Here is a 19637-nt window from a genome sequence, read left to right on the forward strand (position 1 = left end):
CAGGGCACGAAAAGAACCGTTTCCAATTAACGTTTTTAAAAAAGAAAGTTGCTAAACTTCAATTTACATTAATTGTTATTTCTTCTATATTCTAATATCGTGGCTAACAAAACTCTGACGTAAATGTGACACGACAATGTGGCAGAAAAGAATATGTTTAGTGCCCTTGTTTAAACGTAACTGGTGGTTCCCGTGTAATTTTTTTTTGGCCAAGTTTTGCCGGCTGCACATGCAACATTGACGTTAACAAGAAAATGTTAACGTGCGCTCTTGAATCTCTTAAAACTGAAGTATGCCACCATAATATCTAAAACATATATAATTAGAAGGGGCGTAGCCAGGTGTTCTGTGTATTGGGGTACCAAATGTCGTATTGCAGTTTGAACTGTTAAATTGTTAACGTTCGAATTTAAAATAAAATATTGGGCCACTAAACATAAGTCTCCCTTAAGGACGTTCGCGCTAATTGTTTCTGTGCATCCTTACTGCGCACGAATTTCACATGCCACGTCATGCATCGAGCGCGCGCACTAAGTAGTAAAGTGAAGAATAATAGGGCAAATGGCCATCGCTTTGACTTTGCGTGGATTTTGGGTTAAGGTCTCTGAAAATAATGGAAATATTTGAAATTATGAACGCCACAGATTCACTTAGGATAGTTTGCCACTGTTGACTTATCTTTGATATTTTAACCTAAAGAACTTGGAGAGCATGCTGAATTACGCGCACCAATTTATCAAAATCAGACTAGTTTTCCACACGCCTTATCTCTGAAACGAAGCCGGTGACCCCCTATTTTTACTTCATTTCTGAAACAAGTAAGTCATCAGTCTCACTGTAGTAGAAGTTTAAAAAAAATCTATCGAGTAGAAAATTTACGCACGAACGTCCTTAAATAAAAACACTATAAGCGACTTGAAAAGTACTATTTAAGAAGATTATAATTATTTATTATAGAGCTGGTTGGTTAGTCGAGAATTGTAGGGGTATGATGGCGATAAAATTTGCCATGATCTGCGTATGGTCTCCTCCTCTCCACTGCCGCCACATTCTCTCGTCGAGGTAGGATTGCAGATCTTCTCTTCTCAGCCCCTTTCTCTGTTTTTGCCCGAGTTTAAGCTGGCTCCAGCAAGACTCCACCTCCTGTGTATGCACTCCAGTGCGTGGATTGACGAAATTGTGGGCGTGCACGACAACTCTATGTCTGCGGACGCTTGGAAGTTGCATTATTCGTCTGTATGCCCCCCAATCGTCTGTATGGATTTCACTACCGGGCAGGACGCATCTATTGATGATCGGTAGAAGGGTGGCCGCATTTCTTCTCTCTACAACCTTAAAGTAACCCCGCGCGGGACTATACTCTGTGGTTATGATGCCAAACACCCACGAGTCACGGGCTGCTCTCCTTCCCCTGTTATACTGGAATAAACAACCAAAGTAAGTTTTGTCTCGGCCGCTTTTTTCTTGTAGAGTTTTTGAAAAAGATTATCCTTTAAATCTGTGCTTATCATTTTATTAGTATTTGACGGTCTTTATGTGCATTACCAAGATGTTACCCATCGAACGTTAAGAACGGTTGTGTGCATTATCTCCGAATTGAGAGTTTTTTGTGCATTTAATAAATGACGATAGGTTAACCGATTTCCAGTCAAAACGAAACAGCTTTTGGCAAAATTAAAACGACTTTCTCCGGAGCGGTTTCTAAAATGAAATTAAGGTGAAAGAAAGTTTACGCGACAATCCCAAAAGGTGTCGTTGGTATTTTTAACTAATTTTTAGCATAAAAGAGGGGACGAGACGCTATGGTCGTATATTCACCGGTGATAAAAGAAAGTCACAAAAGTTAGTTGGACAACAATAGTGGCAAGAGCGGTAAATTGTTCATATATCCCAAATTTCCTTTCTGGATTTTTGCGTGCATTTTCTTGAGATAAGGTAGCTCTATAAGGATCAGTTTGGGTTAAGTTTATTACCTTGGATTTATGGTTGAACTTGCTTTCGTCGCACTTTATAACAGTTCCGGGTCCTCCAAACGGTAGGATTGACCTGTTTTCGAGATCCACTAAGCACAGATCTTGTAGTCGCCTATAAATGCGAGAAACTAAACTTCGGCTTAAGGCAAGCGTTTCCGCAATTCTACGTTGTGACTCCTCGTGCACGAAGGAAAACATTACGCGAAGAAGCATTCCCAAAGGGATCTTCGGGAATTCAACGAAAAAGCTGTTCGTTCGCAAGCTTCGTCTTTTGCGACACCCACTACATCTCCTAATAAAACAAAAAGAAATACACGCTATTGCTAATTGACCTATGCGCCCCGTTCCCGTAAGAGAGTCTAAACATGATTTATGTTCACTGTTGCAGTTTTGGTCCCTGCCGTTTTTTTTTTTAGAGGTACGACATCAATTGTTTTGGGAATTATTTAACGGATGTGGCCATTTATGCTAGAAATTCCTTTTTTAAATGGCCCGAGAAATGGTGATTCTACGAATACAAGGGCTCATGATATGTTTGCATGATCGAGACTCTACATTTTTTCTTCTCAGGGTTTCAGATTTTTAATTCTAATTTTAATTCTAGTTACGCCAGCATAGAGAAAAAACATTCGAAGAACAAGTAAGAATGATGGAAATATTCTGTTTTCTCTATTGGCTAAAACAGTTAGCATAACTTTGAAGGTGCGTCATTATTTCTTGTTCAAGTGTAGCGTTCGTTTCGTGTATAAGCAATTTTATAGTAGACTACATTAGATTTCACGTGAATCGCACTGATTCAGTAGATGCAACTCTGTACTCACCAAAGAAACCCGTCTACATGTTCGCCATTTCTCTCGGTTAATTCCATCGCGATATTACACTGCGCACACCAAAGAGGATCTGCTATCAAACGTCGCCTTTGGAGCCATCGAACCAAAGCAGAACGCGGTCCTCTTTCCAAATCAATAAACAAATTCAAATTCATATCATAATGCCAAGCACGAATTTCCAATACTGATCAAAAGCGGATTTTGCAATGTTCAGGTTGAAGACTCCAGTCAGTCTAACGAGCTACAATACACGTTCGCCGAATCACTGTCGCACCTCAGCTCTTTTGTGATGCAAATTTCACTTCCATTCAAAGAAGTCGATCAGATTTCTTGCCATATCACCGAATTGTCATATTGATTACATTTGGACGTACATAAATAGAGAAAATTCATTGTTTGACCTCAATTAATACTCTGTTTTATTTATAAGGACTGTATTTTTCTATCTAATGGTATTGTTATAGCCCAGAGAAAGCCTTACTTATCCTTGAAATCTAACAGGTGAATTACGTCACGCGCCTAGAAATCGGGAACTTGCCCAGTAATCACGCACCACCTTGCGATTTCCGTTCTTTTCATTTATCAGGCTTCACACAAAAACCCTCTGTATACCTCCCCAAATGACCCCATTGCGATAGGAGAAAACTGGTTCTGAAGACACAACGCAGAGTGCCCGAGAATATACTGCGATCAAGCGTTTTTTATTCCTGTTTCCTATTGCCGCGAAAAAAAAGAGCACCCAAAGTTGAAGTTGAGAAAAATTGTGACACCTCTTCTGTCGTTTCAAATTAAGCACCGCCCGGTATTTAATACAACTTTGCTTCGTTTGACGACAGCGGAGATCACAGAAACGATTTGTTTTAAAAAATCCTCAGATTTTGTCATTGTGACTGGCAGTAAAAGTCATGAAAATTATCCTATTTTTGCCACCTCTCGTAACACAAATTATATGGTATCATTGTCAGTGTCTTTAGAGCGTACCGCCCCTTACAAGTTATAATGTAGTATCAAGTTACTTTGTGACGCCGCGAAATAAGCGTCTTTCGTAAGTTAGCATCGTTGCATTCAGCAAGACACAAACCCTCTGGTCGCTGACAAGTTCATTTATGTTTTCCATGATGGGTAATGATAACAGTGATCGCTCGACTAGTGAGAGCTCCAGTGAGAGCGATTCTGATGTCCAGAACGTTGCCGATCCGCCTCTCCACGCCGGTCAAGTGTTGATGCGGACTTTTATTCATCTGCCTAAAAGGATTCAAACAGTCCCCAGGAAAACAGCTTTCAAAAAGCTGGTTGACGCTGGCAGAGTAAAAGATGTTGGTTTTAGAAGAAGCGAGTCAGCGTCCACCATAACAGACAGCTTGGTTGCCGCCTTTCCAACCTTAGCGGGTTTAGACCTATCTTGGTGAGTGATCGCTTTGAACTGGAAATCCAATAATAACTATTGTTACAAATCAGGCCTAGATTGTTTACTAGTAAATCTATCTATTGATCACTGTATTCAACAGTTATTTGCTGTATAGCAATACATGCTCGAACAGCCAGAAAGTTTATGTTTATTTCCTTTCAACAGTTTGAGATTCATTTCATCGTACACAAAAGGACAGGCTATGAAAGTCGTCCAAGTGGGAGTGCCTAGTGGCGACAAGATATTGGATCTATTCGGTGGGAGCGAAAAGAAAAAAGTTTTCATGCACTGGAAACGTAAAAAAGGTGAGTAACTTAGCCTTTAATTTGGGGAAAAAAGCGTGCGCGCGCGACGAGGCCTCTTTAGCCGCGCCTCTCAAAGCTTTGCCACCCGCGCGTTTTTAGTTTTTGGTCGCTCGTATAACTGCCAAATTTCATTTTGTCGTATGCCCGAAATTGTTGTCTCGAGATCAATCGGACTTACTCACCTATTTCCCACTGTTCGGTAGTCGAACTCAATCAAACTTAGTCGAACGATTGGGTTGTGTGACAGAGTTCGATTTCCGAATCTAATCGAACCCAATCGAACTAAATCGAACACAATTTAAAAATATAAAATACACCCTAAATACCACCAGATATTTGTTTATTTATTTATTTATTTATATGCAATATTTTAACAGGCCACCCAATTCAGCGTAGGCTGGTTTAAATGGGGGCCTGCAAACAATTTACAAGACATACAATTCAATACATTACATCACATTACATAAACTCATTACAATTACATTTCATCAGAAGAAAGGCGAAATTTAAAAAGACTTTCTCAGTACCAGCAACGAATGAATAATTAACCGGTAATATCTTTATTGATGTAACCTGGAAATTCATTAGTACATTGATTTTACCAATGAAATAATAATCTGACTGTAAAATAGAAAAAGAAATAGAAAATAATGTTCAATAGGACATAGAAAAGTAATCTTACTTCACTGTACTTCAATTCCATTTTTATAATTTGTTTTTAACACTTAACGGAGTACCGAGTAGTCTGCATAGCTTGTCCGTATGTCTGTTGGGTTGTCTGCCAGAAAAGTAACCACAGAACAAAATGAAGCTAGCCTGTATTTCACTCTGGCTTGCTTGCAGATTAATTAAACATCAGATTTTTAATATTACATTTTCAATTTGTTTCTGTGGTTTTTTATATATAGGCTTGTACTGTACAAGGCACTAGTACATGCGTATGTAATTTGTGCCATGGACTAGTAAGACCAGTACAAAGTTCCATGGTTAAGAGACAGATTTTAAATTTAACTTAAGTGTTTTATAAATTTCATATTTTTAGTTAGACTAATTAGTATTAATCTTTGAGGTCCTTTTCGAAAACCACATGTATGTGAAAAGGTTTCCTCAATAAAGATTATTATTATGTGCAGATGTGCTTTCCAATAATAATATTAAGCTGCATTCTTCTCCTTTACAGACAGACCGCGCCGCAATAACAACACTTTGACACGAGGTCAGACTGTGACCACTTCAAACCCTGCCATCACTACTGCTCCAACCCCTAGTCCAGTCACCAGTGATATCTCTGCAATCATTACTGCTTCAACTGCTACACCAGTCATTAGTACAATCCCTGCCATCACTATTGCTTCAACCACTACACCAGTCACCAGTGCCATCCCTGCCAACACAACTGCTTCAACCACTACACCAGTCACCAGTGCCATCCCTGCCAACGCAACTGCTTCAACCACTACACCTGTCACCAGTGCCATCGCTGCCAACACAACTGTTTCAACTGCTACACAAGTCACCTACGCAACACCTGCTGCCATTACATCACCCTCTTCATCGCCTCTTCCATCATCAGTTCTTGCCCCTTTGGCCAGCACACCTGTCCGGGTTGACCAGTCACCTAGAAGAAGTGAATGTAAGTGAAATGATTCAAAATAAAATTTTATTAAAGCAATTATCTTAAGGTTCGTGTGCAATAACGTTGTAATGTGTAAAAGTGCTCGAAAGGAAAAAATCTCACTTTTAGCAGCCTGCTAGTAAATTTCAGGTGTTACTTGCAACACTAAGAGTACACAGCCCATAAAATAAAAAATGTCAGATTTTGTGCCATAGTGCTTACTTTACATAATTAGTATAAGTGCGTGGAACACAAACACCAGAGTAAAAACAAAATAATAGTTGTTATTACTAACTATGAGAGCTGCATGTAATACAAAGTAATACAATGAATTATCCCCCTACCCATTTCACTGCTTTAAGGTTGCTGACAACCTTTTCCAGTTCTTATACTTTGACTACAAATCTACCCATAACTAAAAACCAAACCCCTTGTTCAAGACCACTGCTGTAGCAGTCACCAATAAAAAATTTGCAACCCTGTGCCAGGTTGTTGTGGGTATCGGCAAATTTACTGCTGGGGGTAACCCTGTGATGGACTAGCATCCCATCCAGGGGGGAATAGAAATACTGCTAGTTGTTTCATGCCACGGAAACCAGGATAAGCTCCAGCCTGATGGGCCACTTGCAGACAATCATGAATCATTATATATTTTCATGCTAGTGTTTTTGTGGTGGGTTTTTTCCCCTGGAGGTTTGAGAAACAGGACTATACTGCATAATCCTTAATAACAGCAACAAAAGACAATCCAAATAGGTTCAGGGAAATTGATCGAATTAACTGTAACTAATTAAAAATACATTAAATAAAAATTAATGCATTGTTTGCATGCTGAACTCCCACAGACACTGATCTATTTCAAAGTCCTTTCGAAGATGATGATTTAGTGATTGTAAACACTGTGCAAGGTAAGAACAACTCTGTATCCATAGCAATAATTTATGACCTTAGAATGATACAATGAAAGAAGCCCTGATAATGATGTCACTTATCATTTGCATTTAAGTGCCAACACGAAAATCATTCATCAGACGTGCAAGGCAAACATCATCTACCCGTACTACTTCAGGTAAAATCTAAAGATTTTAAAAGTAATTTTATAAAGTTTTATTCTTCATCTTTATTGATTTCGTTTCAAATGTATAGAGAGCTTATGAAAGAGCTAATAAAGAGCTAATCAGCACAAATTCAAAGTTCAAATGAAATCTGCTGAACACTGTGTATGGCTAATTTAACTGACAATTGTAGACATGAAATGTCCAAAGCTGTCAAGAAAAAAGAACCAGTATCCAAGGTCACACATTGCCACAAGAAGGGATCAATATCCCATTTTAGAAGGACAGCTACAGTATTTCAATTACAGTTACCTTTTTACTTTTTGCAATAACTGAACAGTGGCACAGTACGGTCTTCATAGTTGCAATAATCTCTCCTTTACACCCAGGGATAAGTGGCAAGCCTTTCCACGGAGTTGGTATAAATGGTAAGTACAGTGTTTTTATCTTAAATATTTGCTGCAGTCAGTTGAGACCAATTAATTTTTCTGCAGTTTGAACATGTTTCGTTGGGTTCTCTGTGATGTCATAGTTTCTTGGGCCTTTAAGTCATGTTCTGTATACATAGTTCATTTTTGTAACAAGTTTTGCCTAGCTGTTCTCAAGCCAAAAAATTGTACATTAATAATAATAATAATAATAATAATAACATATTGCTGGTAATAATGATGATGATGATGTGTGTAATTTAATACTTTATGCTAATAAAAATTTTTGTATGGCACATTTTTTTTGCACTGCCTTTTTTTTACAGTTGGGGCATTTACAATGGACATGTCTCCACATGGCTTAGGAGGTACATAACATAACCACAACAAACATTTTTTCCATAATGGTTTTCTATCACATTTTCAAATAATGCAAAATGTAATGTTTGTTTTTAGGGGTCTCCAGTAGAGAGTGTCACGTGAATGAAGTGTTTAGATGCGAATCCGCTGTTCAGGCATCCTGTGTCAATGTTCAGGAACGGTTACCATCTTTTTTAAACCACAGTTTTGAAGAGGTAAATGAGAGCACATTTTGACAAACACTTTTTATTGGGCTATCAGGATTAACCCGAACTTGGATTATCGTAATAAAGTTCAAGCTCAAAAATGACATTCGGGCAATGATGGTGGAAAATTCATCCGTCTTCCATTTATTCACTCACTCAATCACTCACCCCCTCCCCCCACCTGACCGCCCACCTGCCCGCTTGCTCGCTTGCTCACTCATTCTTTCATTCATTCATTCATTCAATCAGACCAACATCTCCCTTTGGAGAATTAGAAGCAATAAAGATACATGTATATTGTTGCTGTTATAGTCAATCTGTCAGTCGGTCAGTCAATCTTTAATTAATCTATTTGCTTTCTTTTTTAAATACAAAAACTTAAGAGCAGCACACAGCAACTTGCCTTGTATAACTGAGTTTATTAATCGACCGGCTTCGTATGCTACTGAGACTTCATCAGGATAAAACTACAAGATACATAAATGGAACTTATTTTATACTAGAGCTTTGTAGTACAAATAACGTTCCAATTAGGGTGTGAACAACAAAACACCTACAAGAAATACGTGCGGGAAATGACTAAAATCCTGTGCTAGAAAGTGGGCGATTTATGTGGGGGTTTTAATGTTGAAACCGTGAGCCCCCAATTTAAAATTGTGATTATTGCATAGTTAAACTTGTTCTTGTTCTGGATTTACAAATACATGTAGCTATGCTGGCAGGCTCGTGAGGATAAAAAACCTGTAGTGGCACTATTACTGCGCCCCAATACAACTTTGCATGGGAAATTGAATGAGGCAACGTTGAGGTTTGGATGTACATTGTATAGTATTATTGTACTGTTTGTTGTTAATTCAACCACATATTTGATTGCAAAATAATACAGCTTAATGCAACTTCAAAAGAAATCAACATTATAATTTGTCCACCATTTCCCATGGAAAAAAAAAACAGATTTTTTTTGGAGGAAGGAGTAAAGAAAAATTCTGAAAAAATAAAATCTACAAGGTATCCGTTACAAGTCTGAAGTCCATTATCTGGACTTTTTTCTGAGTACTAATAAAACATAAGACAACATTAAACTGTCTTTCCTTTTTGTTACTGCATGAAGGTGTGAATTCTGGAGCAATAATCAATATTATGTAAAGGTGTGCATCAATATAAATTCATGAAAAATTTCCTGAACAAAAAATTTTCTTTGGCCATGCTCAGCACTGAATTTAGGATCAGTAAATAATTGCACAAAGAAATCAAAGGCCTTTAGGCTATGACTATTTTGCACGATGAAGTACATGCATGAGTATATGCAGAAAGATGAAAATGTTTTGGCTTTGTTGCAAAAAAATTTTTTTTTTACATTTGTCCCTTACATGTATTTAAACCTCAGGACTCGGGCGTGCAAACGCACAAATTTTTTTTTTCTTTTTCTTTTCCCTCTGATGTGATATTTCTTTCTTTTTCCCCCAAGAAGTTAATAAGTGCTTTCCATTTATAATAATTTATTATTTTGCTCGACATTCATGCATTGCATGCATCGTGTTATTAAACACATTTCATTCGACCACATTTTTCTCTTCGTCAGCGGAAATACAAACAAAAGTTTACGACCCAAGGAAGGAAAGAAGGATCGACCGATCAACCGATGGAACGACCAACTTATATAATAATAAATTTTAAATTTTACTGTATATGCACACTTTTTAAAACTAACTCAGATGTTATCATTTTGTCAAGGGTTTTTCAGAGGGTACTTGGGCAATGCCAGGAAGGTTGGCTCTTCTGGATTGCGGAAACAACATCCAAAGATGGCCAAGAAGGTTGGTTAAACATAAACATAGTTAACAAGGAATTTCCTGAAACCCTTTTAACAGTAAGCCAAATTGTATTTGTATGACATCTCAAAAGTGTGATAGCAAGTTCTGTTAATGAAACTGCTTTTCTGCTTATCCTAACACTTCCTTGTCCTTTTTAATTAAACAGCACTCAAATTGTATGGGAACAGAAGTAATGATGTGGACCAGTTGATATTTTTAACTCCATCAGCCGGAAGAAATCTCACCTTCATTGAGCGGATTGAAGGTGACACAATTTTTGACATTGAAATCAGTATGGTTTGCTCTGAAAACTTAACCACCCTCATTTTGTTACTTGATAAATAATTTTCCAAAATTGTTTTGTATTGATCTGCATTTTTAAAGTATAACTTACATATTGTGTACCCCCAACCCATTTGTGATTTATTTGTTCCCCAGCAAAAAGCTTTTCAAAAGGTTTTGTTTGGTGCCTATGTGGTATTTTACATATTGAAATGGGCTACTACAATGTAAGCTGGCTAACAGTTTGGAGTTAACACTGCTTTTGTTCAGAGCCTTTAATGGGTTTGAAAGTGTATGAGTAACATATCTTTATTAAAAGAACATATCTTTAAAAGATAAAATGCTGTAAGAAGATTATTAAAACATTTTTTTTGAATTGAGCTTTTCCCTGCCAGTATACAGCCTTTATAAAAAAGGACTGTTTCTTTTAACTGTGTTTGTTAACATTGGCCCTGAAAAGCCCTGTTAATAATTTTACTATTTTGAGGTTACGTCTTAGATTTAAAACGTTTTTTTTTTTCAGAGTATGAATGAGTTTTAGAAAAAATCAGAAATCTTCTATCTTCCAACAGACATTTTCCAAAGTAGGCTTGCAAGGAGTAATAGTTAAAAATATATAAACCTTTCATGTTGTTTATTTGTAAATCAATTGCAGCATCAGATATGGACAACTATGATTGGCTGTCCCATTCAACAATGAGCATATGTGAGCGAGCAACCTTTATGATTGAATCGCTTGCATTAGAGAGGTAATTTCATTGCTTTCTTGAATTATTATGTAGTGTAACTTACATATCACAGACGCCATATTTAACAACCAATCATAAATAACAGTTTAATCATTGAGCACTCATTTCATGCATGATTAAGGCAAATTTGGTGTAAATTTCTATACTTAGAGCAAAACTTGCAAGATGGCGTGAGGAGAGACGCGAGCAAGAGCGCCAGCTTGCAGCATGTGAGGGAACTGATCAGTCATCAGACAAAGTTAGTATTCAAACAACAAATGCTACCAGTTATTGAAGAAAAAATGTTTTACTTAGTGGACTTTAAAACACCTTTAAAGCACGACAAAAGGAAAGATGCAGAGTGCTGCAGATTTAAAAACTCAATTCTACTCCAGTGACATGGCAATAAATACAACAATTTTAATGATAAACATGAAATGTTCATTATGTCCCTGAAGGGAATCAAACCCATGGCCTCCCAGATACTGCTATGATCAGCAATGTATACAGGATGCATGCCACATACCAACCCAGTAAAATTGCCCAGCTCTCCACAAGTGTCTCCTAGCTCAGAGGTATCTGAGAGTTCATGGCATCTATTCCCATTGGGGACTCAGATTTTCTCTTAATCCCTTGCTCATGGCATAATGAAAATTTCATCTTTATCATTTATCATTGGGCTTTAAATTTGTCTCTTTAGTATTTATTACAAACAAATAATGTCTGTTGGTCAAACACAGGAGCATGAGCATGAAGTGCAGCAGGAGAACAAAACAGAGAAAGATGACAAAGAGCTGCAAAAACTGTCTCAAACAGAAGTGATTGTAAGTTTTCAAACAACAGATACTGTCTATTGAAGAGTGTATCTTATTTAACTCACAATAATGTACATATGGAAATTACATGTGTAACTTAATAGGCTGGCAACGATTAATAAGGGAAATAATTAGTGAAAAACATTATTTTAATTGTTTTCGTCTGTCTAGATAAGAGAGGAAAGAAGAAAACGTGTGGCTCCAGAGCCCAAAGAAGGCATTGTTATTGCCCTTCGCTTTGGTGAAATAAAAGCAAGGCGGAAGTTCAAGGAAACAGCTCTGTTTCAGGTTTATACAATACTCTACATTAAAATTATGTGTAACCAAAGGAAGCCATTGGTGGTCTGTAAAACATGTGATTAGGAGCTGGCACTCATACTCACTCACTCATTTCATACTTGTTATTATATTTAATTTTACCTAGTATGCTTATACAATACTTAACTAAGCATATCTAAACTTGAGCGAGGCATAACCCTGCAAGCATAATTACCACATATCAACAACATTTAACTATCTCCTCCCTAGACCTTTTCCTCTCTTATTTGTTCTTTTGTCTTAATATTTGGCCTGTACCTGACAGGTTTTGAGAAGATTTTACTTTTGTCTATGTGAATAACAGGAAGTATATGACTGGGCAGGGGGTATGGGATGCATGCCACTCCACTTTACCCTGCAACGGCGAAACAAAGTGGTGTTGCACTTGGACCCCATAGAGGGACATGAGGTCCTCGATGTTTATGGAAGAGTAAGTAGATTCTCTAGCATTATGTCAAAAATCTAAGTTACATGTTATCCAACAGAGAACTTAAGAAATGGTGATTGAACACTGACATACCAATGTGAGGTTCTGTACTGTAATTTATCAGCCATCTTGCACTCATTGTGCAACCCAAGTGTGAAGTATGATAGTGACCTATAAATTTAGGAAAGAATGCAAGTATCAAAATAAAAATACAGTGCAACCCTGATAACTTGAAATCTGAACGGAAGTGAAAATCAGTTCGAGTTAGCAGGGTTTCAAGTTATCTGGGTCTTAATCCAATATTCCATTTGACAATTAAAAAGCTGATACATAACTGATCTCATCAGGAACTGTAACATGATCATACATTCGTGAGATGAGATTGAGAAATGACTGGCAAATAATTATATGATTTTGTACTAATTAATTAATTAATTAATAGCAAATTGTTGTGGTGTTACTTTTAATGTTTGAATCGGATTATGTGACAAAAAAGTTAAATAGGGGATATTTCAATGAGCACCCCTGGCAAGTTTCAAACATACGAATGCATTAATAATAAAATTTGAATATAGAATCTGACATGTGCATATTTGAGTGCACCTACTCTTAAGAATTCCAGAATAATCTTGATAGAACATAACCTGAGATATCATTACAAAGGTTCCATACTCTGTACTTATCTCGTATTTCTCAACATTTTCCAGGAAGAGGCAGAAGTCAAGACACTTTTAAATTGTGAGGTAGGGAAAATTTCATAAATGAGTAATAACTGTGATTATGACACCAGGTAAAACTAAAACGACATTAACATAACATGAATAAGGACATACATCCAAAAATCTTTTTTAGTGAGGCTACGAGTTAAGCATGCTACAATGTAAAAATTGGGATTAATTTCTTGTCCTCAGTGCCACAAAACCCTTCCCAGCCATGAAACTCAAGGAAGACTGACACTACTAACTCTCCAGGGACAGGACTTTTCTATAGCCCGATACTTGGGGTAGACTGACACTACTAACTCTCCAGGGACACGGCCCTTCTAGAGCCCTGATATTTGAGGGAAGACCGAAACTACTAATTCTCCACCGACGGGACTTTTCTAGAGCTAAGATACTTGGGGAAGACTGACACTACTAACTCTACAGGGACGAGGCCCTTCTAGAGCCCCGATACTTGGGGGAAGACTGACACTACCAACTCTCCAGGGACGAGGCCCTTCTAGAGCTCTGATACTTGGGGGAAGACTGACACTACCAACTATTCAGAGATGGGGCTTTTCACTTGGGACAGACCAACCTGACTGGTTCCCTTGGGACGAGGCTCTTTTGGAGCATCGACACTTGGGACAGACCAACCTGACTGGTTCCCTTGGGACGAGGCTCTTTTGGAGTATCGACACTTGGGACAGACCAACCTGACTGGTTCCCTTGGGATGAGGCTCTTTTGGAGTATCGACACTTGGGACAGACCAACCTGACTGGTTCCCTTGGGACGAGGCTCTTTTAGAGCATCGCCACTTGGGACAGACCAACTTGACTGGTTCCCTTGGGACGAGGCTCCTCCAGAGCATCGACACTTGGGACAGACCAACCTGACTGGTTCCCTTGGGACGAGGCTCTTCTAGAGCATTGACACTTGGGACAGACCAACTTGACTGGTTCCCTTGGGACGAGGCTCTTCTAGAGCATTGACACTTGGGACAGACCAACTTGACTGGTTCCCTTGGGACGAGGCTCTTCTAGAGCATTGACACTTGGGACAGACCAACTTGAATGGTTTCCTTGGGATGAGGTCTCTTCAAGAGCCCCGATACTTGGGGGAAAACTGACACTACCAACTCTCCAGGGACGAGGCCCTTCTAGAGCCCTGATACTTGGGGGAAGACTGACACCACCAACTCTCCAGGGACGAGGCCCTTCTAGAGCCCTGATACTTGGGGGAAGACTGACACTACCAACTATCCAGAGACGGGGCTTTTCACTTGGGACAGACCAACCTGACTGGTTCCCTTGGGACGAGGCTCTTTTGGAGCATCGACACTTGGGACAGACCAACCTGACTGGTTCCCTTGGGATGAGGCTCTTTTGGAGTATCGACACTTGGGACAGACCAACCTGACTGGTTCCCTTGGGACGAGGCTCTTTTAGAGCATCGCCACTTGAGACAGACCAACTTGACTGGTTCCCTTGGGATGAGGCTCTTTTAGAGCATTGACACTTGGGACAGACCAATTTGACTGGTTCCCTTGGGACGAGGCTCTTTTAGAGCATCGACACTTGGGACAGACCAATTTGACTGGTTCCCTTGGGACGAGGCTCTTTTAGAGCATCGACACTTGGGACACACCAATTTGACTGGTTCCCTTGGGACGAGGCTCTTTTAGAGCATCGACACTTGGGACACCAACTTGACTGGTTCCCTTGGGACGAGGCTCCTCCAGAGCATCGACACTTGGGACAGACCAACTTGACTGGTTCCCTTGGGACGAGGCTCCTCCAGAGCATCGACACTTGGGACAGACCAATTTGACTGGTTCCCTTGGGACGAGGCTCCTCCAGAGCATCGACACTTGGGACAGACCAATTTGACTGGTTCCCTTGGGACGAGGCTCCTCCAGAGCATCGACACTTGGGACAGACCAATTTGACCGGTTCCCTTGGGACGAGGCTCCTCCAGAGCATCGACACTTGGGACAGACTAACTTGACCGGATCCCTTGGGACAAGGCTCTTCTAGAGCATTGACACTTGAGACAGACCAACTTGACCAGAACACCCACTAACACCAACACTAACACCCTAACACTACCAATCAGCACTAACACTAACACTAACACCCTAACACTAGCAATTAGCACTAACACTAACACTAACACTTACAGAAATACTAACAGAAACACTAACACTGACACTATTATTAACAATAACAATTACATTAACACTAACACTTACAGAAACACTAACACTAACACTAACACTTAAAGAAACACTAACACTAACAGTAACAATATTATTAACACTTAAAACATCAACGTTAACTGCATCAACACAAGCATCAACAACAACAGAAAAAGTAACAATAACGGAACGATTAACACTAACAGTGACAATGACAGAAAAAGGCTACCCCAACACTGACAGTGGTTAATAGTGATTTCAGTGGTTACAGTGTCAATAGGCAACTGTAGGCATCTTAAGGGAGGTGGGCTGCTCAAATGGAAAAAAATGGCTAACTTTGTTTCAGTGATGGTTACAACATATTGTATTCCATCATTGAAACAAGTTATCTGTGACTCCTTTGAACAGCACACTTCCCTTCCTTACCTTGACTTGCAGGTCTCCTTCAGAGGAAATTTCCCTCAAGGTGAATTACAAGATGTAACACTATCTGCTACACTACTGGGTAAGTAAAAATCAACTCCTTATGCATTCTCAGAGACCCAGGAGCAGATGGCCAAGTCAGGAGGAAGTCAAATGGGTGCAATCGTTCGTGAAAACTTACCTTCACGTCACTTTCACCCATTCGACTTCTTCCTGACCTGACTATCCGCTGCTGGGACTCAAAGGATTCTTTTTACGATACAGAATTCTTTGTCTTCTAACCCTAATTATCCATACTCAATGAATAAGTGTGGTTAAGAGACAAAGGAATTTAATTTTTACCTGAATTTAACTTTTAACTACAACATATACAAAACTGTAAATAGAACCTATTAAATCCAAGGTTAATCTATACTGAAGGCTAGAGTTGAGCTAAGAAAAATGATAGCATACCTCAGAATACAGTCGGTGAACTAACAAAGGCTGACTTAAAAATTCCCAAGCCAATCATAAATCATGTTTATCTGATCATAATCGGCAAATAATGACATTACATTAATAACATTGGAAGGCTAAAAATAGAAAATAACAAAAAGAGAAGAAGTGAATGGACTAACAAAAAATTGTACATTTTTATAACAGATGAGCCTCAAAAAGGAATCCAGGAGAAAGCACAGGAAAGAGAAAGAGAAAATGGAGACAAGGACAAAGAAAAAGAAGAAAAAGAAACAGACGAACAAGAAATAGAAAAGGAGGAAGAACAAACGGAAGAAGCAAAAAAGGAAGGAGAAACAGAAAAAGGAATAGAAGAAGAAATGGAAGAAACTGAAGGAGAAAACGAAAAAGTCCTAGAGAAAGAGGAATATAAGGAAGAGAAGAGCAGAAAAAGGAAACGAAAAAAGGACAGGAGAACAACTGCAGAAAGAAAAAAGGCAAAGCATTTAAAAGCTGATTAAAAAAAAAATTATACCTAATGTTACAAAAGCTGTGGGTAATTAATTTAATTTCACCTTTTTTTTAATTGCAATGAGTTATATTTCTTGAGTGATTAATTATAAACAATTACATAGTTATCTAGGTGGTTTATTATTAAGTATATCACTGTTAAGATAAAGGAAAGTAGCTTGGAGACATATATTGCAATTGAACGTTGGAATTGTAAAATTATAAAAGCTGCCAGTAATTTATATTGTGAAAAAGCAAGTGTACATGTGGAAGGGCATGTCCAGTGTTCTTGAATGATTAGTTTAGGAGTAAAAAAAAGTAATAAGTAGTACTAAGTACTAAGTGCATGGTTTGTGTACTTCAGCAATGAAAATCTAGTTGTGTATAGTTAGAGATACGTTTAAGTAAGTTAATTTTATGTTTGTTTCTTTCTTTGATCAAGTCTTATGTGCTGTAAATGTAGAAACAAAAGCAAAGGTTGATAGTAGTTGCTCATAATCCTAATTTCTTCACCTTTTCCTTTTAGTTACATGTACATGTATTGGTTTGGAATTACTACATTGTCTGCCTCCTTTATGATCTGCCAGAGTGTTTAGTTTGGTTTTTTTTTTACACTCAAATGAAAACTGTCATAGACTTCAATTTAATAATTAATTACTTCATTTTAATAATTTGTCTTCATTGTATATTATTTGTTAACATTTGTTGCACCTGAACACAATGTGCAAGTTATAGTTAAAGTAATAAAAGATGCAGGTAACTGATTTAAATTCACTTTTTTTAAATTGCAATGAGTTGTAATTCATGGAGTTATTTCAATTAACCTGATGAATATAGAACATATGTAGTTTTCATTATCTAGTTTAACCATGTTTTGAAATAGGAATGTAATTAACTGATATTTGTTGCAACTGAACATAGCTAGTTAACGTCAGAAAAGCTGCAAGTAATTTATTTCATTATAACTTTATCAATTATGAGAAATATTTTTTTCCGGATGAGTGATTTCTATCTCTGATTATCTCTAGGTAAGAGACTTTGTTGTTAGTAGCCTTTTTTTAAATTTCTAACTTAATATTTTTACTGATAAGTATATGTTGGCAATAAACGTTCTCAGCAGATATGAACCGTTGCATGTACTTGTTATTGTGTGACTTTTTTTGTACACTTGTCGCTAGCTACTCTGGAGTGGCAGGGAGGGTAGGTGGATGGGAAGATGACAATGCCATGCCTCACTGCAAGTCTTCTTTTGGACCCAAGACAATACCTGACAAATTATTATTGTTTTATGCCTCATTTTACAGAGAGTTGCAACCTGCATATAACATACTATCATGAAGATTTTCCCAAAAAAAGCTTAAGCTTACTTGAACTTGCAAAAACCTTATAGTAAGCTTGAAATTTAATTACACACCAGCACAGACTCTGCCTTTGCACAAGAATAAAAACCCGAATATGTTGTCTGCAAAGCATCAAAAGAGGCAGTTCCTTACCTAGTCTTATTCTCTTTACATTTGAACAATTTAATTCTTAACTACAACATACTTTTAAGAATTTTAAATATATACATTATTTAAAGAGGAGAATATACATGACCGTTACTTTTAAAGCTGAGCCGAATAAGTACTTACACATATTAATTTACATTTTATCTATACTTGCTGCCAGACCCTTACTGGTAAATTTTCCCAACGAAACTTACTTCAAGTTCGAGCTCAAACGAATGAGGCCCATGTTACATACACGGCAAAGTCCAATGGAAATACTTATTTCGGCTGTACAATTTCTGGATCCCATTTTCTTTCTACGAGGGGCTCACAAACAACGAGAAATAGTTTCTTCACCAGTCTACCTCGGGTGAGATGTCACGTTATCTGTACCAGTCTCTTTTTACTATCGAAAATCAAACGTATTGAACAAGACGATTTTTATCGAACTCCATAACAATCCACCTCGATGAAAAGGAATCCAACTCGATAAAAAGAACTCTACCTCGATAAAAGTAATCCACCTCCATAACAAGTCGATTAAAAGTAATCCACCTCGATTAAAAGTAATCGACCTCGATGTAAAAATCATCGTGGTGGATGTAATTGTATCGTGCACGAATTGTTTTTCGTACTCGATCATATTTAATCATGGTCGGTTGCCCAGAAACAAAAATTGATCCGTTAGTTTATGGTCTCCAAAGGACAAACGTCGTCTAGAAAATTATGCAAAATCTCAAACTGTGGAGGTGAGAGGCCAATGAAGTGTTTCATAAGACTTGCATCTCGCACGATGTTTTTGTAAGATAGAGTACTTACTATTGTGGGAGCCTGAGGTTTCCTCGTGGCAACATCATTCTTCAAAATCATGGTCTCGACCTTTGCGGATAACTCATATTTAGAATACAAGGTCTGAGAGCCTTGATCAGAAACCAGCTTTCCTGTAGAGTGCTCATACACATGTGGCGTCGCATTACATTCTTCATTGATTAGAGATTCGTTGAGTTTGTTTAGGATGGCATCGACAGTCGATCCAGATTCTAGTGACTCGCGATCGACAGTCGGTATACAGTAGTCCAGTAATTGTTCGCCACAGTTTTTGTTGTGTAACTTTTCTTTCTTTGTGACTGGTTCCGCTCTTGATCTCGGAGCTTTTCTCTTTGGAGCACATGCTCGACTTGCTTGTGCTCGTGTTAGATTCGCTTTCAGTGGATCAGGAAATTCAGCCGTGGGACCTTTTTCTCCGGGCCAGTGAAGAGCACAAATATAAGTATTTCTGGTAATATTTTTCTCTGTAAATAATTCCCGAGAACAAGCTA

General features: G+C 38.2%; 2 protein-coding genes across 2 annotated transcripts; one reads left to right on the forward strand and one right to left on the reverse strand.

The window, feature by feature from the left end:
• Positions 1-941: 941 nt before the first annotated feature.
• Positions 942-3000, reverse strand: LOC149099249 (uncharacterized). Its single transcript, XM_089278286.1, has 3 exons — positions 2795-3000; positions 1974-2265; positions 942-1419 (listed from the first exon to the last, which is right to left on the reverse strand). The coding sequence occupies exons 1-3, from the start codon at positions 2956-2958 to the stop codon at positions 952-954; spliced, it is 924 nt and encodes a 307-aa protein (XP_089134412.1). The 5' UTR covers positions 2959-3000; the 3' UTR covers positions 942-951.
• Positions 1370-17958, forward strand: LOC110069179 (uncharacterized). The gene is made up of 20 exons (XM_089278270.1): positions 1370-1437; positions 3939-4208; positions 4377-4516; positions 5697-6149; positions 6977-7039; positions 7138-7200; positions 7576-7614; positions 7941-7982; positions 8071-8189; positions 8891-8988; positions 9915-9997; positions 10161-10259; positions 10932-11025; positions 11176-11263; positions 11745-11828; positions 11991-12107; positions 12442-12567; positions 13272-13307; positions 15902-15968; positions 16529-17958. The coding sequence occupies exons 1-20, from the start codon at positions 1370-1372 to the stop codon at positions 16840-16842; spliced, it is 2463 nt and encodes an 820-aa protein (XP_089134396.1). The 3' UTR covers positions 16843-17958.
• The last annotated feature ends 1679 nt before the right edge of the window (positions 17959-19637 follow it).

The sequence above is a fragment of the Orbicella faveolata genome, unplaced genomic scaffold (assembly GCF_042242905.1).
Source record: "Orbicella faveolata isolate gen_17 unplaced genomic scaffold, um_ofav_v1 contig_46, whole genome shotgun sequence".
Taxonomy (NCBI): Eukaryota; Metazoa; Cnidaria; class Anthozoa; order Scleractinia; family Merulinidae; genus Orbicella; species Orbicella faveolata.

Bases quoted from the DNA above. Each gene is read 5' to 3' on its own strand.
- LOC149099249 (XM_089278286.1), bottom strand. From the start codon at position 2,958: ATGAATTTGAATTTGTTTATTGATTTGGAAAGAGGACCGCGTTCTGCT. The intron at 2,266-2,794 runs GTGAGTACAGAG...TTGTTTTATTAG, and splicing joins CATGTAGACGGGTTTCTTTG to GAGATGTAGTGGGTGTCGCA. The intron at 1,420-1,973 runs GTAATAAACTTA...TGTTTATTCCAG, and splicing joins AGTTCAACCATAAATCCAAG to TATAACAGGGGAAGGAGAGC.
- LOC110069179 (XM_089278270.1), top strand. From the start codon at position 1,370: ATGATGCCAAACACCCACGAGTCACGGGCTGCTCTCCTTCCCCTGTTA. The intron at 7,615-7,940 runs GTAAGTACAGTG...TTTTTTTTACAG, and splicing joins CCACGGAGTTGGTATAAATG to TTGGGGCATTTACAATGGAC. The intron at 12,568-13,271 runs GTAAGTAGATTC...AACATTTTCCAG, and splicing joins TCCTCGATGTTTATGGAAGA to GAAGAGGCAGAAGTCAAGAC.